This window comes from Musa acuminata, chromosome BXJ2-11, assembly GCF_036884655.1.
Source record: "Musa acuminata AAA Group cultivar baxijiao chromosome BXJ2-11, Cavendish_Baxijiao_AAA, whole genome shotgun sequence".
NCBI lineage: Eukaryota > Viridiplantae > Streptophyta > Magnoliopsida > Zingiberales > Musaceae > Musa > Musa acuminata.
Window position 1 is genome coordinate 10,210,539 of NC_088348.1, and position 12,423 is coordinate 10,222,961.

Sequence of the window (12,423 nt, forward strand, 5' to 3'; positions counted from 1 at the left end):
ATAGAACACCAGGTCTCGTTGCCCTAATCCCAATCATAGGACATATGGATTTTTCTACAAAATCCTAATCCCCTCCGCCTCCAACCTACAACAGCATTACCATTCCCCCATCCGAGCCTTCTCCTTGACTTCAAGCGTTGCTCTAAACCCAACAGCTTCTCCATCGACGTCACTGCAGCCAACTCAGGGGGCAAATCCCGTCCCCATCACGATTTTCGTTGGCATCAGTCTCACCGCCATGCATTCTGCTCTGCTGCAGCATTACATTTTGCTCTCGGTAACACTGACGATCCTCTAGGTTTGGAAACAAATCCCTAAACTCTAGGTTTGGAGGGAAAAGGTGGAAGAGGAAGGGGGAAGAGGAGGTTGTAAAGGAAGAGGACGAGGAGGAGAAGAGTATTAAGTATAACCTTGGTCGCAAGAGGGCAACGAAGTTAATTAGAGAGTAATTAAGATCTTTAATATTATGATTAGTGTGTTTAATATTGATTAATTCGAAATTAGACACTTAATAGGTCAAATATTTATATTTCACGCATATTAAATATTGAAAGATATTTATGATAGTAAAATAAGTTTAATTAGGTTTTATTAAAGTTATTGAATACTACAATTAGTCATTTTAATATTGAAAGAATCGAATCGGGCGACGAGACACCTTCACAATCACATTCAGCAACTCGCTCGGTCCAGAGACATGAGAGCAACACGGACAGCAGTGCCTTGACAGATGATGGCAACGATGTCGGGCGATCGTTGGTCTCGTCTACACAACTTGAGGGTGGTGTATGGACCGAGGAGCAATATTTTAACACATGCTACCCAAGATTCAGATCATGGAACTCGACAAGATACTGGTCAAGTTTATGCGCGGAAGGAGAAGAGGAAGGGGAAGGGTGTTAGAACCCTTGCGGATTCTAAGATTGGGGTTGATCTCTTTAGGGGATCGGCCTCCTTGGAACTCTATAGGGGTTCCTTCCTCCAAGTTGCAGCTTAAAGGCTGCTGAAAAGATTCATCTATTTCTTATCAAAAGAGGATGAATACATGACTATTTATAGGGCTTCTAAACCCCAACTCCTAATAGGACTCCTACTCAAAACTCCTACTCAATTAGGACTCCTACTCAAGACTCCTTCTAACCAACTCCTAATGCTTCTCTAAGAAGCAACCTCCGAACTAATCCTATCCTTAGCCGGCCTCTTCACCTCTTTAATAGGGGTCAGCTAGGTAGGTTTTACATGAATGCCCCTTTTAATTAGGACTCTCTTAGCTAGAGTCCTAACAGACCCGCCCTTTTCAAATCAGCCTTGTTCTCAAGGCTGACAATCCATGAATTCTGGGAATTTGATCTTCAAATCGTCATATTTCTCCCAAGTGGCATCTTCTGCCGGTAGGTTCACCCATTGTATTAGCACTTCAGTAGTGGGTCATCGTCGTCGAGTCACGATCCGTCGATCAATAATGGCACTCGGCTGGCTCTGGAGTTCTCCTTGGGTAGTCATATTTGATAGATGGCTTTGGGTTGTCTCGTTTTGTCCCAGCTTAAGCTTTAAACACGACACATGGAAGACTGGATGGATTCGGGAGCTAGCGGGTAAGTTCAATCTGTATGCTACCGCTCCGATGTACTCCAAGATTTGGTAGGGTCCATAGAACCGAGGTGAAAGCTTCATAGATGCTCTGGTCTGGATTGATGTATGCTTGTATGGCTGGAGTCGTAGGAAGACCCAATCTCCTACTGAAAATTCTCTTTTGCTTTTGTGTTGATCATATTGTTGTTTCATCCTTACTCGAGCTGCAGTGAGATTATCTTTTAGCAATTTCAGCATTTTGTCTCTGTCCTGTAGTTCCATGTCTACTTGTTCTACTTTAGAGGTGCCCAACATATATTTTGGGATCACAGGAGAAGGTTGGTCATACATAGCCTCATAGGGGGTACATTTTGTGGATGAATGGTAAGTTGTATTATACCATCACTCGGCCCAAGGAAGCCACTTTGTCCACTCTTTTGGCTGGTCACTAGTGAAGCATCTGAGGTATGTCTCTAAGCACATGTTCACCACTTCAGTCTGGTCGTCGGTTGTGGATGATACGTCGTACTCATTTTCAATTTAGTGCCCAGCATCTGGAATAACTCTGTCCAAAATATGCTTATGAAGACCCTATCTCGGCATCCCATGCAATTTTATAATATTCTCCATAAAGATTCGAGCAATACTAGAAGCAATGTAGGGATTACGAACAACGCAAAAGTGAGCATACTTTGTAAGGCGATCCACCACGACAAAATTGTACCTTTTCCTTGTGATGAGGGAAGCCCTTCAATGAAGTCCATCGATTTATCAATCCATATTAAGTCCAGGATGGGTAAAGGTTGCAGCTTTCCGGGACTTGCCACTGTCTCGCCTTTATATCGCTGGCATACATCATATTGTGCCACAAATTTAGCAATAATATTTTTCATCCCTACCCAATAAAAATTTTGCTTAATTCTTTTATAGGTTCTAAGGAACTCGGAGTGCCCCGCCGCAAGTGTGGAATGCATCTCTTGAAGGATGGTCTTTATGCAAGTAGAATTTGGCACAAGCACAATGCGTCCCTTATAGCGTAATTCTTTTGAGTCCCAACTATAATGAGCCACGGAACTTGGTGTTTCCTCCAATTTTTTTATGATCTTACTGGTCTCTGGATCTTCCTATCATTCCCTCTTAATATCCTCAAGGAAGTCGCTGGTCGGAAGTGAAACGACGAAAAATTCAACTTGCTCGGGTAGCCGCGAAAGCGCATCTGCAACAACATTCTCTTTCCCATTTTTGTAAGTTATTTCATAATCATATCCAAGAAGCTTTATTATCTATTTTGCTACTCGGGAAAAGATATCTTCTGCTCCAAGAAATATTTTAGGATTTTATAGTCGATCTTGATTTAAAAGCATCGCACGATCAAGTACGGTCTCCATTTGGCCACCGAATGCACAATCATGAGCATCTCCTTATCGTAAATAGTCATCCTGAGATGGGAAGGGGATAATGTCTTACTAGTATAAGCGAGGGGCGGCCATCTTGCATTAGTACAGCATCAATTCCGACTCCGGAGGCATCGACTTCACAAAAGTCTTGCCGAAGTCAGGTAGCGCTAGTACGGGCATTGTCGTCATTGCGGCTTTAAGTTCGTCAAAGGCGGTGGTGGCTTTGTCCGACCATTGGAAAGCTTCTTTTTTCAGCAAGGAAATAAGGGGTGCACTGATCTTCCCATAGTTTTTCACGAACTTGCGGTAGTAGCCTATTAAACCGAGAAAGCCACGTAGCAATTTTTTGTTCCTCGGTGTCGGCCAAATCTACATTGCTTCAATTTTGGAGGGGTCTCCCGCCACACCTTCCTCTGATATGATATGCCCAAGATATTCCACCTTCTGTTGAAGAAAGTTGCACTTCGATTTTTTGACAAAAAGAACATGTTCTCGCAAAATCGTCAAAACAAGTCGTAAGTGCCGAAAATGACTTTCAAGAGAAAGGCTGTAAATAAGGATATCGTCGAAGAAAACAAGCACAAACTTACAAAGATAATTCCGGAAAATATTATTCATAAGGCTCTGGAAGGTGGAGGGAGCATTGGTGAGACCAAAGGGCATTACCAAAAATTCGTAGTGGTCGTTATGTGTTCGAAAGGCGATTTTCGGTATGTTTTCTTTGCACACTTGTATTTGATGATACCCGGATCGAAGGTCCAGCTTTGTGAAGACTCATGCTCCCTTTAATTTATCAAGCAATTCATCTACTACTGGAATAGGGTATTTGTCCTTGACGATTATGTCGTTGAAAGCTCAGTAATCAACACACATTCACCATGTTCCGTTCTTCTTTCGTACGAGGAGCACCGGTGAAGAATAGGGGCTGCAACTTGGATGAATAACTCCTGTTACGAGCATTTCTTTTACAATCCTTTCTATTTTATTTTTCTGGAGATGTGGATACCGATATGGTCGAGTATTTGCTGGAGGTTTGCCCAGAAGAATCGGTATACAATGATCATGCCGACGGGTAGGAGGTAAGTTGCGCGGTTCGTCAAATATATCTGAAAATTCAGCAAGCAAAGGAAGTAGGTTTGGATTTTCAAATCCTATTGGCTCTCCCTTAGTTTGCTGCTCAAGTTGTACTAAAAAGTCGTTGCATGCTTTGTGCAAAACCTTCTCCATTCATTGTGTGCGAATCATCGTTACGTCGCCCCCACATTTCTCGTGCAATATCACATGTTTCCCCTTACTGTAAAATTTCATAATTAGTTTCACAAAGTTTCAGGAAACATCACCTGATGTCGTCAGCCATTCGATGCCGAGCACAGCCTCATAATCATTAAGAGGGAGGAGGAAGAAATCTGCAATTATCTCTTGGTCCTGCAACAACAGTTTCACCCGCGAGCACCTATGATCACACTTCAAAATTCGTTCGTTGGCGACCTTAACGTCAAACCTGCTGCAATTCTCGATAGGTAAGGCCATCAGGACAGTAATCTTGCTGTTCATAAAATTATTAGTGCTCCCGGTGTAAATAAGAACGGTGATAGGTTGTTGCTTCAGAAGTCCTCCCACTTTTATCGTTTGCGGGTTCGCGTAACCAGCAAGGGCATGCATCGTAATATCAACCGACTGTTGTTCTTCATCCGCAACCTCTTCCTCATGCTCCTAGACCTCCTCCTCCATGTCTTCAAGAGGTTCAATCAGTAGGAGGCGGCCCCTTTTGTAGCGATGATCGCGGTTCTAGGGCTCATCGCAATGCCAACAAAGACCCTATGCTGATCGGTCACGTAGTTCTTCTCTTGTCAATTTTTTTTACAGCGAAGGACGATTGGGAGCAGAAGGAAGTTTATATGTCGTGGGCCTATGAGAGGTTCTCATCCTCCGAGCATCTTGGTTGAGTCGTTCTTCTTATATTCGGGCGAAAGAAATCGCAGTTGTCACGATACGAGGTTGTCGCACCTTAACCTCCCCTTTTATCTCTGGCTTGAGTCCTTCGATGAATGTTCCTAACAATTGACGATCAATCCAATCACGAGCAAGGTAGGATAGCTTCTCAAACCTGGTTTAGTACTCTTGAATCGTAGAGGTTTGTCGAATCTTTGCGAGTTAGCCATCAATATTTTCATACTCCGTAGGTCCGAAACGATTCAACAATGCGTTCTTAAATTGATTCCACGTCAGAGCCCCATGATTGTATTCTAGCCAATTGTATCATTGAATAGCATCACTTTCAAGGTGAAGGACAGCAATTTCCACCATAGCATCATCCGACGTTCGGTAGTAGCGAAAGTAACGTTCGGCGCATGAAATCCACCCCACCGAGTCTCCTTTTTCCCATCGCGGGAAGTCCACCCTCATGTGGCCGAAGCATGTCCGAGGGTTGTCCCTCCTTTGGAGACCTCTCTGAACTCTCTCCTCATTGAAATTTGGTTGGACTCGACGGTTGTCCAATTCTGAATTCTGCAAACAAAGAGCGCAATTTGTCCTCCAAACGCAATTCAAGCCGTGATTCAATCCGAGACTCCAATGCTTCAAATGTGGCATCAATTGGATCTTGAGAAGCCATAGCATATGCCTATAGATCAGAGATGTCTCTGTCTTTTTTCTGTTGACAAGTTAATGGCATGGGGTGATGGAAGGTTCGAAAAAATTGAGGATCACGGAAAGGTACTGCAGCAGATTTTTATGTCTAAAGTGTAGCAGTTTGGACTTAAAAGATCAGTGGTTTATATTGAGATTTTTTTTACGAAACCAAAGGAAAATCCGTTGTTAGGCGGTATCAAAGCTGTCGTAAAAATTTCGTAGATATTTGGACAGAAAAAACGCAATAGCAAGATCAAACAAACTGTGCAATACGGTTGGAATTCCGCAGTGCATCTTTCGTCGTAGAGATAAAAACTTTGCGACGAAAAGTTTATGCAGTAATATAGGAACAATTTTTTTTTGGATTTTTAAATAAGGATAACTAAATTGCAGCAGCAATAAGGTAGGAAACCAGAACCTATTGCAATTCACGGGGAGATCAAAGGATGATCCGCGGTGGTGAAGATGACGGCAGAATTCGACGACGATCTTTTTAGCAATTGTGGGAATTGCTTTGGGCGTCTGTGGAGGGCTGATGGAAGGCTGTGGAAGGGCAGGGAGACGCTAAGAACACTGTTCTGATAGTTAGAACCCTTGTGGATTCTAAGCTCGGGATGATCTTTTTAGGGGATCGACCTCCTTAGAACTCTATAGGGGTTCCTTCCTCCAGGTTACTGTTCAAAGGCTACAGAAAAGATTCATCTATTTCTTATCAAAAGAGGATGAATACATGACTATTTATAAGGCTTCTAAACCCCAACTCCTAATAGGACTCCTACTCAAGACTCCTACTCAATTAGGACTCCTACTCAAGACTCATACTTCTAACCAACTCCTAATGCTTCTCTAAGAAGCAACCTTCAAACTAATCATATCCTTAGCCGGCCTCTTCACCTCTTTAATAAGGGTCGGCTAGGGAGGTTTTACATGAATGCCCCTTTCAATTAGGACTCTCCTAGCTAAAGTCCTAACAAAGGGGAAGGCAGTGGATGAATTTGAGCACATGCGACAGAGCCTACATGATGTAGACATAGAAATAAGCTCATCGTATTCACAGCCATCGTATTATGGAGAATTCTACGGGCAACAGCAGTACGGTGATAGTTGATCATCCTTCTATAAGCAACAATATGATACAAAGCAGCAAATCAGTAGCGGAAGTAGAAGCTCTAATCAATTTCATGATGATCAGCTTACGATCATCACCACATTGATGTATCAATAGCATACAATGTACCAATACACTATATCGTGGGATCAATTTCATAATTGGATCGAACAAGCATATCATATTAATATGCAGATATATAGGATCGAGGACCCCGATCCACTATCCATGGAGGCCCATCGTTCGTTTTGGTAGTAGAATCAGCAATCAGGTAAATCTACACATGTGATTATTTAATTCATTTAAATGTTAGAGTTTATATTGTAATAAAATAGTCTAACAATTCAAATGATTTTTCTGTAGATATTTCAATATTTACATAAGGATAATCCGTAACGGACTGAAATACGAACCTTGCACAAGACTATTCCTCAAAGCCCAAAAAAGATATGTGATACTATTCTTACTTAATTTACATTGATTTTGCTAAACTTATACTATTACTATATTTATTTCTAACTTTAAAACCCTATCCTAACTTTTTTTTTATTTTCAAATATTTTCGGAGGATTTACACCTAAATTAGGTGTACCGCCCGGTACGCCTTGACGTACCACTCGGTACATGGTTCTGTATCATACCAAGCCAAGCTCGAAACACTGGGACAATACGGTATTTCAATCCTTGCTAATAATAATAAGTTTCTTTTCTTTTCTTCAGCTAGATTTCTTCTTCTTCCTCACAATATGCTTGTCCCCTCTGCTTTTTCTTCTTTTGAGGCTGTCAAATTGATAGTATTGGTCAAATAGACCAACTCTTTGTGTTCAAAGATGCTAGCCAATTCTGAATGATGTCTGCTTATAAGGCCAAGAAATTGACCAATACTAAAATGACTTGGTCAATATTGACAGGAATCAGGTGTACCATATCAGTTTTTTAAAACCTAAAATCTCTGTGAACTATGTATCCAGAAAATTAATTAACTAATCAGTTAAATTGAACCCAGCAACTCACCTTTCACATCTGACTGCACATCTAACAGCCTGGACTTTTCAGTTTAAAAAACCCTTAGGTGGCTTATTTAACCAGAAGTATTAGGATCAAATTGCTCAAAGATATTAAAAATGGACAACTTTACTCCATAGTTTTTAGCAAATTAATCCTCCAAGCCTTCTCCTAATCTACCTTCCTAAACACCATAAGCCTCAATATTAGTCACAGATTCCGCTGATTTTACATGTCTGCTCAATTGGTTACTAAGTGATCTAGAATGAAACAAAGTCAGCTAAACATATAGCTGTATGGTATGGAACACTACATAAATTTGACCAGCAGAGAGAAGTCTACCTTGTTTTTTTTCACCAATAATATTAAACAAGTGAAAAAAGTCATTGATATCATATAGTCATAAGCTATACCTGTGAATCTTCCCTTATTCTAAGATTTTGCCCTATTGGATCAAGCAAGTCATTGATAACCTGTAAAGGAGAAAACAAAAGAAAGTATCAGAGAAACAATTATACTACTGAGAACCAAATTAATACCTCGAAAACAAATGAAGTAAAAAAAAAAAAATCAAACTATGCTAGTTTACATTGTGGACCCATGTCTATGCCAATTTAAAAATTAAAAATGCATTATATGTGACTTCCTTTAGGTGTGTCAAAGCTAGTTATACTTTATTTGGTACAGTACCTCTTATATATAATAGTGCAAAATCATTTTTTTGATGAAGAAATATCAAAAAGTGCATGCAGTCAGGAGTATGTTTGCCACATCAATGGAGATATAGCTTAGAAATCTTTAAAACAAGGAAATGTAATCTGGTTTATGTCTACAAAAAGTCAGCAAGCAAATATTCTTCAGCCTGCACTAAAGTACAAATACATGAACCTAGATATACTACAGCATTGCCCATTATCAAAGAAGCAAATCCAGCCAACAAGCAGCACTGATCAAAAGAGCTAGAAGCAAAAGGTAACATCCTTATTCTTCTTCAGTAGTCAGCATTCCTAGTTTCTTAAAACCTTCCAGTTCAAACATCAACCACGATACGGAGTACAATAACAGGAAATTGTATTTATGAAAAAGAATCCTTCTTATTACGTAGTTAGTTGTCTTGTCCTCATTACCAGAATTGCTAACTGTTACAGTTTTTCTAAACAGCTTCAGACAAAGTTCTGATATACTCATTAAAGGATTAGTAAGCAATTTGTATTCTTGAATTTGAATCAAGAGCTGATTAATAAATTGTTTTTCTACAGCATGCAATATAGTTAAAGCATAGTTGCTGCCATTCGGGAAAAACTCTCAAAGTAACAACAATAGTGTAGCAGTCATATTGCATATCTTCGTAATAAATCCTAGGTACAGACATTCAGAAAACAGAAATATATGCATGGCTTCAAATATCATAGCATACCAACCAATAACAACCATACTGGTGGTATATTGGTCCACGGAATGTATCAATCAGTACAGACATATCAAACAATCTTTTAATATTTTCTCGTTTGTGTAACAAGTAGCAGGAAATAAAGGTTGTAATTTAGTAAGGATCTGATATGGGTCCTGCAGTTAAAATTTAAAACCCTATTTACAACAGTATTTGTTACTTCTGGCAAAAAGAAAAAGATTTATACACGTATGTGATGTGAGTAGTCAAATCCAATGGCAATCACATAGAAACTATAATGTATGGGGAAAAACAAAAAATATAATTCCTCTGTCATGTATTTAAGAGAAAGAGAACAAACTATCCAAACACCTTTGAGTATATCACCAAACAAGTTGAGACGTCAAAATTTTTCAAATGTGGAAATCATAATAGCTTGTTAGCACCAAAAACAAGTTAGCACAAAAGCTTCATAAATGACCATTCATACAGACTTAGAAAAAAGCTACCTCATTGTATATTTCAAGGTATGAAACACGGAGAAGAAATTCTCGTCCGGGTGTCTGAGATGGAAAAACAAATTAGAAGTATAAGTTAAAAAGAACAGCGCATACAAACATGATCAACCAAATATACAGACATCTCTCACCTCTTGAATAATGCTAAATACATCCTTAATGGCCAACGGGATGATACCAGGTGATTTTTGGTCACCCTGGAATATAACAAAATGATTGTTTAGGGGCAGCAAAAGAAAATAATAACAACAACATTGTAATGTCTCAACTATCGAAGGTCAGCTACATGGATCTTTTACTGTCATTAAGTACGGTAAAATAGATGAATGGCAGAAATTGAACCGACAAAATCATATAATCATGTGACAACAGAACAGTTAAAGAAATGCTAAAGAATTCCAAAAATATTCATTCAAAGTTATCATCATTGAGAAATAGAGGAGAAGCATTACTTAGACCCAGCCAACATTAGGAGACAAACATCTTCGAAAAAGAATGAATCATATGTTCCCAGTGATGTTATTCGGAACAAAGGAATTAAGTTTAACTCATAAATGAGTAGAAAAAACTTCAACAATTAGTAAATTTGAATACTTGCATACTCAGTTGTCACTGGTTATCTGTAAACCTATATCAAAATTAATATGTAAAAGGAAATGTATGAAATCCAACATGCAAGAAAAGCATGGCAACGACTAGTCATTATGTTTATGTTCAAGAAATTGAAACTGTCTGACATACTATTTAGCTCTTACTAAACACAGTAGTTTCCTTGAATATTATTTTTTTTTTGTAAATTTCAGCATTCTAAATAAGTTTCTAATAGTTATAACACCAAGAAGAGGCACGTTAATTAAATTCACTGAAGTGGCTACCTAAAAGTGACTTCTAGTTGTGTTTAATCACTTACAACATATAGAGAGTCAAGTGAAATCACTGCCTGAAACTGACCTAAACTTGAAGGTGATTGAAATCATTTCTTAAAAATCGAATTCTCACTTCCTCACATTCACTTAATCATACAGATGAAAAGGAAAACATGTCAAAGTAGTTCTTCCAAAATTTTGTCTATAAACATCTTAGATAGCTAATCAAATATTCCATATTTTCAAAATGACACAGTATTCTGAGAAGTATATATTGCATATTTAGGTACAGAATACATGGTTTTTCTAACAAATCATACAACAAAGTTTTCTCAGAAAAAAAAAAGATATTTGGTGAGCATCTTGAAGAACCACATATTGACCATGCTACAGATCAATCATGTGCTGAGATGACAGATGTGTCACATTGTTTAAGTCAACTAATGTTGCAACCAAAGTCAACAAGCAAGCACAATTCAGAAATACAAACTAGATCAACAAACAAACAATCTTCCATGTTAAAGATAACAGAATAATACCAAAGAAGTCAACTAAATAATAAAAGCTAAAGTGTGCAGTAGAAAGTCTAATGTGTCCAAACAAACGACAACAGCGATTATGATGCATAAGGAACTTGACCTATACAAAACCAACAAGTGGTAATGATGCATGGGACACTTACCCAACACTAAACCAAACCATTTCCATAATTTGGACAATGAGGTTGTGATAGAATATGCTGTTTGCAACTTTGATAGAAATTCCAAATACTTTTACCACTAAGCTTGATTTAAAAGGTTTAAAAAAACAAGTTACAGTTTGTCTAGACAGTCCATTTTGTATGGTTTTTCCAAGTCCAGGATGATAGCCTTTGTGATTTTTTTTCAATATGTAGGCCACTCACCTTTTTCAAAAATTTCAATAGTGGTAAAATTTTCAAGAGAGGAAAACCAGAATGGTGGTTGGGGAACCTATAAAATTGTAAAAGGAAAATGTGTAATCCTACATAGGTAAAATCAGAGTAAAAAAGTATAACATAAGCATACTTTTCAGACCAAGAAATACACTTTATCTTATGAATCCTCCAAGTCCATCAAGGAACAACACATGTACCAGATCCTATTTCACTAAGGGTCAAAGATCATAAAGTATTTGTGAAGCTAAAAGATAAAAAAACTATAAATGCAGCAAAGACTTACATGCATGGTATGAGTCTTTCCACTACTAGTAACACCATAGGCAAAAACAGTACCTGCAATATAATCAAGCATTACAGATTCATGAAATTGTGACACCATAGCTCACTCTCCAGTATAACAATAGTTGCCTGAGTCTAAGATTTTATGGAAAATCAAAGTGCAAGAAACAAATGCATCTGGAACAACTGGTCCCGTAATGAAAGACCACAAAGCTTGGTGTGCCACATCAAGAAATCATTGGATAGAACATTGAAATCAAACCAGTAAACTACAGAATTTTCATCACATATGAAATTAATAAATTAAAAAAGCTTGGAGGCATTGAATTTCATTTTTATTGTAAGATAAAACTTTGATAATGAAACCAATCTAATGCAGATACAACTTTCAGTCTACAGCATCATTATTCTACAAAGTCTATCATTAAAAGTCACAATACACTTCCACTAGAACAATTTTAACAATGCTTTACATTTTAGTTACTAAGTTATTGTATTTTCCCAATGTCACTGCTTGTCCAAGAGTAGCAATGCCCTCGGGCACAAGAATATTATCCTTAGGTTTCCTGCAGCAAATTATAGTTGAATGTAACATAAATAGTTGCTAAGGAAAAAAACTTCAACCGATTTAATATATAAGACCAAATCAAATTAGGGATGGAGCATAATTGCTAAGGAGAAAAATTCAACATATTTTAATATATAAGACCAAATCAAAATAGGGACAGAGCTTCTTGT

The 12,423-nt window shown here is 38.2% G+C and overlaps 1 protein-coding gene across 3 annotated transcripts in view; it reads right to left on the minus strand.

Moving 5' to 3' along the window:
• The window catches only part of LOC103971265 (kinesin-like protein KIN-7E, chloroplastic), a 34,572-nt gene that overhangs the window by 18,657 nt on the left and 3,492 nt on the right, over positions 1-12,423 (minus strand). For all 3 annotated transcript variants that reach the window (XM_065134512.1, XM_009385252.3, XM_009385251.3), the window contains exons 4-7: positions 11,687-11,739; positions 9,753-9,818; positions 9,613-9,666; positions 8,127-8,186 (exon numbers count right to left, since the gene is read on the minus strand). In XM_065134512.1, the coding sequence (XP_064990584.1) occupies positions 8,127-8,186; positions 9,613-9,666; positions 9,753-9,818; positions 11,687-11,739 (233 nt within the window). The remainder of the gene's footprint in view (positions 1-8,126; positions 8,187-9,612; positions 9,667-9,752; positions 9,819-11,686; positions 11,740-12,423) is intronic.